Genomic DNA, 13279 nt, shown 5'->3' with positions numbered 1-13279 from the left:
TTAAAAAGGGCTCAGGCATTCAGCACCCTTTTTTGCAGGTGCCTTAGGCGTCAATGGGTCAAAAAGCCTCAGGCCAAGACATTTGTGTCTTTCCTTTCGAGTCATGAAGATATGGAAAGGGAAAGCTGCACACGCACACACACACACACACACACGCACACGCACACACGCACACACACACACACACACACACACACACACACACACACACGCACACACACACACACACACACGCACACGCACACACGCACACAGTCCTCCTTTCCTTTCGAGTCATGGAGATATGGAAAGGGAAAGCGGCGTCTGACTGACCTTGCTCTTGTAGGATGTTCCCCCACACAGCAGCTCGGCGGCAGGCTTTGGCTCCTTGCCACTCTTCTTCAACTGGAGAGGAACATGCAGACTACTGAACATACTAAAAGAATATTCAGACTACTGAACATACTAAAGAAACATGCAGAATACTGAGCTCACTAGTAAAGAAACATGCAGACTACTGAACATACTAAAGAAACATGCAGACTACTGAACACACTAAAGAAACATGCAGACTACTGAGCATACTAAAGAAACATGCAGACTACTGAACATACTAAAGAAACATGCAGACTACTGAGCACACTAAAGCAGGGGTCCCCAAACTTTTTTTTCTCTGGGGGCCACATTATCGTTCCTGACTGTGATCAGGGGCCGGGATCAATCATATGGGCTGTATACTAGGCCATTGCCTGATAGCCATAATTTCTAGCACAGCCATCGAAATTACACGCTGAAGAAGGGCTCTGCCCGAAACATTCGTAGGCGAATAAACAGAGAAACATCTGAAGAGTGCTTTCCTTCGCTTCCTTCATTTATAAGTTCTAGCACAAAATAGCTCATCATTACAAGTGATTTGCAAAATAAGTGAGTGAGTAGGCTACTTCACATGTTTTTCAATTTGAAATACCACAAGTAGTACTTTTAATTTCCAATAACCATGTAAAAATAGCAAGGAAAGGTTAGAAACATATGGTGATTGACAGTTTAGGAGTGATACAATAGAAATGGTAGGCCTGTTTATATTACAGTGAGATGAGAAACTATCAAGACAAGAAACTTCTGGTGATTCACACTAAGTTAGTGAAAATTAAACTGTAGGAAGGCCTGTTGATAAACAAAATAAAATATTAAAAAAATATATTTTATCTTTTTTTTCTGTGAGGATTGCTTCTTTGGGCCAGTTCAAATGGTGAGATGAAGAAAGGTGGAGGGCCGGTCAAAGGGGCCTTAGTTTGGGGACCCCTGTACTAAAGAAACATGCAGACTACTGAGCACACTAAAGAAACATGCAGACTACTGAACATACTAAAGAAACATGCAGACTACTGAGCACACTAAAGAAACATGCAGACTACTGAGCATACTAAAGAAACATGCAGACTACTGAACACACTACAAGAATATTCAGACTAGTTAACACACTAAAGAAACATGCAGACTACTGAACATACTAAAGAAACATGCAGACTACTGAGCACACTAAAGAAACATGCAGACTACTGAGCACACTAAAGAAACATGCAGACTACTGAACATACTAAAGAAACATGCAGACTACTGAGCACACTAAAGAAACATGCAGACTACTGAGCATACTAAAGAAACATGCAGACTACTGAGTACACTAAAGAAACATGCAGACTACTGAACATACTAAAGAAACATGCAGACTACTGAGCACACTAAAGAAACATGCAGACTACTGAACACACTAAAGAAACATGCAGACTACTGAACATACTCTCTACTGTGTGTGTGTGTGTGTGTGTGTGTGTGTGTGTGTGTGTGTGTGTGTGTGTGTGTGTGTGTGTGTGTGTGTGTGTGTGTTATCCAGTCCTCACAGGTAGAGCGTGGGCCCTGTCCAGGTAGAGGAAGAGCAGAGCAGCTGAGGGCACGGCCTTGTTCTGGTAGCTCAGCTGGGACTGCAGATGCAGCACCTGGAAGCACACACACACATGAAGTTTATAACACACACACACGCACATGAAGTTTATAACACACACACTCTCGCGCGCGCACACACACACACACACACACACACACACACACACACACACACACACACACACACACACACACACACACACACACGCACGCACGCACGCACGCATGCACACACACACACACACGCATAACGTTTATAACACACACAATCACACATGCATTTGGCGGTGTTGATGCTTATCAATTGTGTCAAAAAACGCTTCTCACTCTCGCTCATCCATTAGATATTGGAACACACAAACAACGATCTTGGTCTGACTTACCGCACAAATACACCTACCGCGACAAGAGCGAGGCAAGCGACGGAAGTAATTGACTTTGTATTGAGTCGCGAGACAAAAGCGATTCTGGAGACTAGAGCGATTTGCGCGACGAGCACGACAGTTTGAAGTTGAAATCCTTTCAACTTTCTATGACGCGGTTCGGCGACAAGCCGCGACAGCCAATGACTGTATAGAGGTCAGTGACCACAGTCAATGGGAATGTTTGAATGCTTTGCCTTCTGCTTGTAACGGACATACTGTAGTCGCTTGAATCGCGCATATCACTCTGTCGCTTGAATCGCATCGCGCCTGGTCTATTCGTGCGGTTAGTAACAAATAAGACAATATAGTAATTCTTCAGTGACCTGTTCGAGATGGTCAGCACTCGTTGCCAGCGGCAGCCACTCCAGCACCATGTGGACTTGGCCGCTCTTGATGTCCTTCAGGGTGTACCACTGAAACAACAACACACAGGCAGGCAGGCATGTGAGGGACAGGGGCAGGTAGGCCTACTTAACCCTTAAAGGGGTATGCCACTATTTTGGGGCTTAATACAGTTAAAATCATTGGCTGAGGTTTATAAAGGTGGTAAAGTGTCTTATTTTTCATGTTAAGGGTTGTCTTGCTACACGGATGCATTGACTTTCACTAGCTTAGCGACATGGTCCCTCTTTTAACTTGTCTTAAAGCTAGACAACGGCTTGCATGAAAAACAAGACACTTAACCACCTTTATAAACCCTGGCCAACGATTTTAACTGTATTAAGCCCCAGCATAGTGGCATACCCCTTTAAATGCAGATGGCAACAACACAGTAGCCATGTGAAGAACCGTAGCAGTTACTTAACCCTTTCATGCCCTTCAGAGTGTACCACTGCAACAACAAACAGGCATTTGAGGAACAGGAGCAGATGGCAACAACAACAGAAACACGCATTTCAGGAACAGGAACGGGAGCAGGTGCTTAACCCTTTCATGCACATGGGATCGCCGGCCGTCTCATTCAATATTTTGCTGAAAAAGCTTAACGATACCATGAGAGCATTCAAAGGAGTAAAGTAGGGTCCAGAGGCAACACTGCTTTTTTACTTTTTATTATTTCCACACGCACCGGCGTGTTTCGACTCGCACAAGAGTGTTTTTCAATCGGTGCGTGTGGGAAAAAATAAAAAGTAAAAAGGGAATCTCCTTTTCTCCTTTGAAGTTTTGAAAACCCCTTTTCCCTTGAAGAGCAGCTGCAGTACATTTGACTGAGACCCAAGGCAGCGCTCTCCTATCTCTCTTCCTTCAAAATCACGAGAGCATTGTCATTGTCACTAGCACGGACTTCTTGATAACTATTTTGGTGACATAAAACCCTGCATACAAGAGTTTATTACATATCTTTCTGTATCTTAAGAAAATATGACGAATATGAATATCATGCGATATCAAATTAGAATTATTGGGCAGAGATATGACCCTTCATATTCACTTCAGTTAAAGGCACTCTTTCAGTATGGCCTATGATGACAATGACACATAGAGTAATGTCACCAGAATCACTTAGAAAGCAGTTAGACAAGCTAAAATAACTATAATTGTTACAGTCTAAGGAAGAATATGCACAGTTCCCTGTGTAAATAGGCACTAATCCCAGTTGACATTTAGAGACAGGCCTCTCTTACCTGGTCTGTGAACTGGGACACTACAATGTCTTTCAGCCTGAGGGTTAGCCTGTTGGAATAAGATAATCCAGCATGACATACGGTACATATCATTCATCATTAATCAAGCTCACATCACGTGTCCATGCAAAACTGTGTGTACTCTTATGTACCTGTTCCTTTTGCTCCTTCAATGGGCCAATACATGTACTTGTAAAATACTGTCAAGAGTTCTTTATTGAACCCATTGATGTTGGATGTTGCGTGGCGCAACATTGGCCCTGGCACCTGGAGCTGCATGACCAAGACGAGGGTCTTCGAGTTTAAATGCAACTTATTGCATGTTTTTTATGTGCTGCAGAAGCTGAGATACAGCAATTTGTTTTTATGGGCTGAGGGCAACTTAAAAAAGGGCTTAAACTTCAAAAGGGCTTAGGCATTCAGCAGCCTTTTTTGTGGGTGCTTCAGGCATCAATGGGTTAAGGAAACAATGAAGTTGCCTTAGCAGGTTGAATGTAAATCGAATGTCAATACCTTCCCAGGAAGTCGTCAGAATCAAAGTCCTTGTCAAAGACCTCGAACTTCACTTCCAGGCCGGAGCTACCTTGCAAAACCAACTAGAAGAAAGAAAAAAAGATTTTATTATAGGAACTTCACTTTGTAGTACTGTTTCTGATATTTAATGTTTTATTTCTTGTACCAGATTGAATTGTACTAAATTAAAATTGAAGGCTTTATTTGCAAAGCGGTGTATCTCCATTTTATAGAATGTTGGGAAATTGACATTTTTGAACTGGGCATTCCATTGAAATGCATTACAAAATGCATTTTATGTAGCTTAAAAAAGTATGTTCTCAAAATATTTGAATGTATAAGAATTCACACATGGGTGATATGACCTCTGAACAGGCATGGAGATAAACCGTTTTGCAAATAAACCCTTCAATTGTACCTTCTGAATAACGTAAGACCTCTACACATGCATATATTATAAATCACTTAAAATATTGCTTTGATTTAGGAAGACATCCCCACTAATTTCTCCACACTCATCTAGCCTCAGCCCCCCTCAGACAAGGGAACCAAAAACATTTCAGAACAATATGATTTTTATGCAGCTCCTGTTATATCCATCCACTTCTCTCTCTCTCTGTCTCTGTCTCTGTCTCTGTCTCTCTCTCTCTCTCTCTCTCTCTCTCTCTCTCTCTCTCAAACACACACACACACATACTTTCCTTTACCTCATACATCTCGTTCCAAGTGGGGTTGAGGGTCTTCTCGATGACGTGGCTCTTGAAGGAGGCGTCCCCGATGTAGATCTTCACGTAGGGGTCGCTCTTCCCTTTGCCCATCCCCATGACTTTGTCTTTGGCTACCAGCTCCCGAGCCTCCAGCAGGTGGATACGCAGCACCCCCTACAGGTCGAAACAAGAATCAAACCATCCACACACAGGGAAATTACAGTGTAGTTTGAATTTTGAGAACAAAATTGCGTTTTTTAGAGGAGAGTACATGGTTTTGAGACAAGGCGTTCATTTTTCAGGAGAAGTGAGCGGTTTTGCCCTTTGTGTGTTTGATTTTTGAGAATTTGAGACATGATTCCAGAAATTGTGTGTAAGCAATCGAGAAAACTGTACTTCATGCAGCACATTTGTTTGAGTTAGTATGTCATAAACCTCAGCAAGTTCAAGTAGGTGAAGAAACAAATAACTTAACGGACAGCAAAATGGCTAGATGTATGTTGTCCCCCTCGCACAATGCTACAAACTGATGCACAAGTTTACATATTCACATACAGTATACGTATACGTGAGGAGGAGACGTTGCTCGTTCCGCTTTACCTCAGAAATGTTACAAACTGATGCACAAGTTGACATATTCACATATACGTGAGGACACTTGCTCGTTCACAAGTTGACATATTCACATACAGTATACGTAACGTGAAGAGACGTTGCTCGTTCCGCTTTACCTCAGAGGCGAAGGCAGCAGGAGTGGAGGAGTGTGGAGGGTGGAGGGCAGGAGGGCCTGGCACGTCTTCTGGAGCAGCAGGGACAGCAGCAGGGGCAACAGGGGCAGCAGGGGGAGCACTGGGGGTGGGAGGCTCATATGACCTGGAACAAACACACACACACATATATACATCAGCATAGGCACACACACACACACGCCAGGGCTTGACACTTGCACCTGCCAACCGGCCAAATGCTGGTAAAACTTGGCTGTGGCTAGTAATACTTTCAGTGTCACTAGTCAATTTGGCTGGCAGTTTATTCTTTGTTCTGACATACGCATCATATGAGCCTATGTTATGTTGTTTGCCCTTGTGCATCAATTGTTTGTATTTAAGTTCAAGGAAAACCCCAATAACTTTGTTTCTATTTGCTTGATATAATTACATGTAGAAAGCTATACACTCATCTTGCTTTAGCACGTCATCTTCTGAGGTTAGACGCACACCATCATGACAAAGAAAACAAAAAACAATATAAAATGTGTGGCTAGTGGAATACCTGAATGGCTAGTGACTTGGGAAAACCACTAGCCACAGTGGCCAGTGGGTGAAAAAGTTAATGTCAAGCCCTGATACATACGCACATAATGCATTATGCACATAATGCACTCATGTGCATGCACGTAAACACAGACACATAGACACAAGCGCACGCACAAGCGCACACAAGCACAGACACACGCACAAGCACAGACACAGGCACACACTTAACCATCAGCATAAACACAGACGGTACACAAACACACACACACACACACACACACACACACACACACACACACACACACACACACACACACACACACACACACACACACACACACACACACACACACACACACACACACACACACACGCACACACTCTCTCTCACGCACGCACACGCACACACACACACACACACAGCCACCCACACAACAGAGGATACATCAGCATACAAAACTGAAATAATCACACAAGCGCATTCACACACAAAAACACATGAGCACATTCACACACAGATAGGCTACCCATAATCCTCCTGCTTCCTTCCTCTCCAGCACGAGTGCCTTGGGTGCTTTGTGACTCATCAAAGCCTCGAAGAACAACAGGAGTTTTCTTAAATAACAAACAAGCCTTCAAACGCATCAGCTGACAAGAAGGCCTCAACTAATGATAAGAAGTCTCAAAAAAGAAAAAGAAAAAAAGTGAGCAATGTCTTATGTTTGGGTGTTCACCCCATCCTTTCTGAGTCTTTGTATTGCTATTGCTCAATACATTTTTTTTTTTTAAATTTTAAAGAAGCCTCACCGTCTAAAAGTCAAGGCAATTGCATAAGCTCATCGTGTCTTCATTTTCAGGGTTCCCACTCTTTTTCAAAAATCATTTTCCAGGATATTTCCAGGACATTTCCAGGACTATTTTTGGATAATTCAGGACGGATATTTCATCCGTCGGACCCACAATTTGGACATACACAGCGACACACAATGCATTTTAGAGACAATGTGACTTTAAGGTTGAAATGAGTGTTAGGGAAGAGGGTACGTCCAAAGACGTCATAAGAGCATAGTATGGCATGGCCGCAAGGGGAGTCACTTTCTTCTTCTGCAGTTAGTACTAAGGAGACTAGTGATAGGAGGGATTACATTAAACACTGACAGCTGGATCTCCTCTCTTGACCAATTTTGCGAAGTTACAGAGTTCAGATTTTATCCATTATGGCGTTGCACCCACTGACCATGAGCAAGGTGTCTTTAAGCAATGTACTCGGACTACACATAACCCAATGCATTTTCCATTGAGTGATACTTCTTATCCCATGTACGTTATTTGCTTAGTACTGGCGGCAAGGTAAAATGCAAAGCCACTACCGCCAGGGCTGGAGTGTGGAACAGGTCATAGGACATAGTGAATTTGTGTCAGCTGTAATTTAACCACAAACTGAACATTGACGACAGGACATCCTATTTTGACCGGGCCGGAACTAGCAGCAGCTCCTCGCACCCACAATGCAATTCAGATTGCGGAGTTTCCAGTGTCACAATTTTATCGATCATGGCCTTGCATCCACTGCGCATGGTGTCCCCGGGCTACGCCCCCGTACTACACCGTGGCCAATGCAATTTCCTGCGAATAAGCGTTCTTATCCATTCTATGTTCTTTGTCCAAAGGTATTGACCTGTGTTGCGGTTGAAGATCACCAGCTGTCCCGCAAGTAGGAATCTGTTGGAGCTTGGCGACCACACCCCCCAATTGTCAAATTTCGCAAGCCCAGCACGTGCAGCCTCTGTCCAATTGAAATGCTTTCTGATCCACAAAACGTTTATTCGGAGTTAAATGAAAGTGCAATGTAAACTCACATTAATGTCACATTCTCTCAGAAATTAATACCTTAATAATCTCTCTCTTATCGCAAAAAATTGTGTACTTGGATTTAAATGCATTCTCCACCAGACTTGACTTTGACTTTTTTGCTCACCAACCATTGTGGCCAGTGGTATCTGTCTTTCTGCAAGCCAGTTTTGTTGCCAGTTTCGTTTTCTCTGGAATATTCTTGCATACAAACAATTGATGCGACTACTGTGATTTGTCACACCAAAGATCAAACTAGCTTTCAAAGTGGCTAGTGAGACTGAAAGCTATGATGTCCAAAAAAGATAGCAGTGCCTATTTGTAGGCCTATTATGACCGTAAGCAGGTTTTCGAGAGATATATAACGCCATGATATCGCTAGCAACTTTTCAGCAAGCCAACTAGCGACTTCTAGCGACTTTTGGTAACACTGAGTCAATGAATATGACTGTGTATAAGTGCAATCAAAGATGGCAACCTGACCAAACTGTGTGTGTGTGTGTGTGTGTGTGTGTGTGTGTGTGTGTGTGTGTGTGTGTGTGTGTGTGGACAATAATGTATTCAATAGGTGGATATAAATTGAATCGTTATATCTAGACTCGGAGAAGAGTAAAAATTATACCACAAACAAAATCGGGAAAAAGTTGAAGGAAAAAAAATCCAGGACAAATATTTTTTTCCAGGACATTTGGTGAATTTCCAGGACTTTCAAGGACTTGAAAACACATCTCTAAATTTCCAGGTTTTCCAGGTTTTCCAGGACGTGTGGGAACCCTGATNTTGCATAAGGCTCATTGTGTCTTCATTTTCAACAGAACGCCTTGTGTGGGGTTTCTTTGGCATCTTACATGATTTGACTTGTGAACTTCAAACAAGTCTCGACTGTGTGACATCTTATGGACAGCTGGTGTTTAAAACATATATAGTAAGAAAACAAAGTAATATAATGATAGTACTAGAAATGCACTCATAGAGTGCAGACCTAACTCAAGGAAGCTGTTTGAATGAGCATTTTACCATGTTACACCCTATTTCTTTCAAGTCTTTCCGCCTTCTTTTTGTGGAGTTAGAAACTCAAATATCTAAATTCACCCTATCCCGCAATGGTGAAGAATCTTTAGAAAGGTTCTGGTTCCGGACCACCCTCAAAATGGAATCACTTGTTCCTTTGGTCATTTCCAACAACTCCACAAAGTTTCAACCAAATCCGTTCATAACTTTTTCAGTTATCCTGCTGACAGACAAACAGACAGACAGACAAACCAGCGTGACCGAAAACAAAACCTCCTTGGCGGAGGTAATAAATGACAAGTGACACCTAATCCCTCCATCTTCACTTACGGTTCCTCAGGCTCCTCCTGTTCTGGCTCGTCATTGGCTGCATCGGTCGGCTGTGGTGCTGTGATTGGCGCAGAGTCCTCACTGTAGCCGCCAATCATACTTGAAGGGTCCGGGACCTCGAAATCTTCCTCCTGCTACACAGATTAGGTTTTATTCTTTATAATAATATGTTGCTTGTGTGAAGATTGTCATTGATTTGGGTAAGGGTGTTTGAAGTTCTCTGGATTGCTTCTGCTCGCAGGACATTATCAGAAGTAAGGATAGACCGATATATATATCGGTATCGGTATCGGGCCAATATTTGCATTTGAAGTGTTTTATTTAAGTGTATCGGTATCGGCCGATACGCGTGTGGTTTTGGCCGATACGTAATATTTATTATTTTATTTAATTCTGTTTTTTTTTAAAAGCACCAAGACACTTTATTTTTTTATTACTTGATTGTGACACATTACTTGATTGTTAGAGTGGGTGTTTAAATGTTACAAGTTCTACCTCAATTTGATAATGTTAAAGGAATGTTTATTTTTAACTTGAGACCTGGAATATTTGTCATTTTTTAACCTTTTTTTTTTTTAACCCATATCGGCCCCAAATATCGGGTATCGGAAATCGGGTATCGGCCAAGGGTGATGAAAAAAAAAATGGTATTGCATCAGTCATTTAAAAACCTGTATCGGTCGACCCCTAATCAGAAGTGCTAAGCGGGGTCTGGCTGGGACAATTGACAATTCCACACATTACAACAAGCACCCGGGAGGAATGAAAGACCCACCTCAAGTCGGTTTAAGTGTGAATAGAAATGAAGAGTTCAGATGCAAAACCCAATAAGTGCCTTTCCAGAAACATGTCATAATTAATTTATAGGTAATACTAATCTATCAAAATTGCATATTTTTTATTTAATTTATGTAATTTAAATATTTACATGTCTTATCAAGTACGTAAGGGTTAACGTTCGGCGAGAAGGTCGCTACCGTGGAATAGCAGCACGACAGAGAGAATCTTTAGACTCCGACGCGGAGCGGAGGGGTCTTGTTCTCTCTGAAGTGCTGCTATTCCACAAAGCGACCGACTCGCCGAAAGTTAACCCGCTTATTATATGGATATACTTAAATGATTCACACATGGCGGGGACATTTCTTTAGAGCTATTTAATGTTAAGATTGTTGCTGCGCAAAACAAAACAGTGCCGTTGTGGAACACCGCTAGGCAACAGCTAGGTAGCCAGGACAACAGGTGTTGTCTATCACAGCAGCTGATTAGAGTGACAAAAGACCGGACCCCCTGCGGAGTGATATGAAACATTCGCTTTAGCCACTGACTTGTATACAAGCCAGTGCTTTAGCAGTGAACGTCTTGTTGCCATTGACAGCGGTAGCCAGGACAACGCTGTCTATCACAGCAGCTGATTAGAGTCTTGTTGAAAAGTCGCTTTAGCAGTGAAAAGTCTTGTTGCCATTGACAGCGGTCTGTTATAGACCAACCCGTCCGTTATCGAAAAATAACAGACGTCCGAACGTTGGGGAGCCCCGTTGAAATGAATGGAGCATTCGACAGATGACGTCACAACCATATAATAAATGAATTTAAACCAAATTAATAACGGGGTTGCCTAAAAATAAAGAAGTGCAGATCTTCAGAAATGGAGTTAGGGGGTTTTGCATCTGAACTCTTCAAATATTAATTGAGGATTAAAATGTATGTAAGGAATAACGGCCGACGAGGTGTCCCGATTTCAAGGGAAATAATGGACAAGGCGGAGCGTTCTAACAGCCCGACGGCGCAGCCAAGTCTTTAAGTCGGCAATTCCATTTTCCTTTGATATCGGGACACCTCGAAGGTTGTTGTCCGCTTATCACCCGGATACCAGCATTTAAGTAATCTATTTCATATATTGATCTAAGGCTTTGTGAGAAAGTACATTAACCATTGCGCTAGGTTCCTTGCTATGGGCACCACTTCCTAATATAATGAGACGCGCCTCTATCGGAGGCCTGTGGACGCGCGTAGAACGGGGCGACTTGACAACCAAATGCGATGGAACTAACCACTGGGTCTCTTGACCATAGCGACCGCCAGTTTATAATTAGTAATAGGAGTTCCCCAGAAAGTTATAGAAAGAAGCAGCTTAGACGCATGCACGCCCGCATGACATCATAGGTGTACTGTTCTCGGGGAATAATGGACACCTGCTCAACCAATCAGACGTTCTGTCTGCTCACAGGGTGATAATAAGACATAATGGTATATTGTCTGACACCGCTGTCCAGGGTCTTGAAGTGTCACTGAGCTCATACTGGAAGTTTTTTGACTAGGGAGGAACAAAATGAAGAGAAATAGACCATGTGTCATTTGAAAGGAGTAAACCTACACTCGCTTGACAATGTAACACCGCATTGGATGTGGAGGCAAACGGGGAGGTGGTGGGCTGAGCATGGAAATAAGTTCAAACAATGACAGGACAGAAAGGAACTAGTTGATTGGGAAGGCAGTCCGAACTAAGTGGCGTGTGACAAATGTCATTATGCTCCTCCTGAACTTACATTTAGACATAAACATCACAGGCATCCATATAAACTTCTGACACCATTTGTAGTGAAGGGGAGTAAAGTTGCCCCACCAGGACTAAAATGGGGCTCTGCCACTACACCAAAGAGTCAGGCTCCTTGGCATGACAGTCAGAGTGCACTAGAGGATGACATTTTTCGGGAATTCCCATGGGTCCCGTGGGAGTCAAAATTTTTAAGATGAACAGGAGCGGGCAGGAACGGGAATAAAGATGAATGGGAGCGGGCAGGAGCAGGAATAGAAATGAACGAGAGCGGGAATTCTCGCTTATTTTTTCATTTAAAAAAGCCTAGTTTTTTTGATGAAATGGGAGTGGGATTGATTTTGAGTGGGAGTGGGCAGGATTGGGAAACATTCTTTTCAGGAGTGGACGGGATGGGATTTGTTTCTTTTACTCCAGTCTGGGATGGGACGGGATGGGATTTTTTTTCTGGGACCGGGATGGGACAGGAGTGAAAATCCACTCCGGTGTCATGCTCTAGAGTACACCCACAACCCTAGCGATGGCCACTCCATCAAAAAACACTTTGTGTATGTTATGCACTGTCCAACCGGCTCACCTGTGGTTGCGGAGGGGCCTGTACAGGTTCTGGCTTCTGGAGGCCATAGTTACTGGCTGGCTTCTGGAGGCCATAGTTACTGGCTGGCTCACGGACGCCATAATTACTGGCTGGCTCCTCCTCCTCTGGTTCACTTTGTAAAGAGGCCACCTCGGGCTCACTAAAAACCACACACAGACAAACACACACACAGACAGGCAGTGCATCAGGCATGATGTATGAAGTTAACACAGACACACAGACAGACAGACAGACAGACCGACAGACAGACAGACAGACAGACACACACAAACACACACACAGACACACACATACACACACACACAGACACACACAAACACATGCAAAAATACAGTACAAATACAGGCACAAACACACAGGCATATGGTTGGCTCATCGCTATAAATGTAAATGACCAATGGTTCTTCGTGAGATGATGTTAATTTTGCTCATATGTAAACAAATTCACTAGAAACTAGAGATGCACCGGATTCTGATTTTTAGGAT

General features: G+C 43.0%; 1 protein-coding gene across 1 annotated transcript in view; it reads right to left on the bottom strand.

Moving 5' to 3' along the window:
• Window positions 1-13279, bottom strand: part of esyt1b (extended synaptotagmin-like protein 1b) — a 73080-nt gene that overhangs the window by 9830 nt on the left and 49971 nt on the right. Inside the window, exons 37-45 of the mRNA XM_063214811.1 lie at window positions 12773-12932; window positions 9642-9775; window positions 5925-6066; window positions 5194-5367; window positions 4487-4569; window positions 3974-4022; window positions 2672-2761; window positions 1881-1976; window positions 313-384 (exon numbers count right to left, since the gene is read on the bottom strand). Coding sequence (XP_063070881.1) covers window positions 313-384; window positions 1881-1976; window positions 2672-2761; window positions 3974-4022; window positions 4487-4569; window positions 5194-5367; window positions 5925-6066; window positions 9642-9775; window positions 12773-12932 — 1000 coding nt within the window. The remainder of the gene's footprint in view (window positions 1-312; window positions 385-1880; window positions 1977-2671; window positions 2762-3973; window positions 4023-4486; window positions 4570-5193; window positions 5368-5924; window positions 6067-9641; window positions 9776-12772; window positions 12933-13279) is intronic.

This window comes from Engraulis encrasicolus, chromosome 14, assembly GCF_034702125.1.
Source record: "Engraulis encrasicolus isolate BLACKSEA-1 chromosome 14, IST_EnEncr_1.0, whole genome shotgun sequence".
Classification (NCBI taxonomy): Eukaryota; Metazoa; Chordata; class Actinopteri; order Clupeiformes; family Engraulidae; genus Engraulis; species Engraulis encrasicolus.
This window is presented reverse-complemented; position numbering and strand designations above follow the sequence as displayed.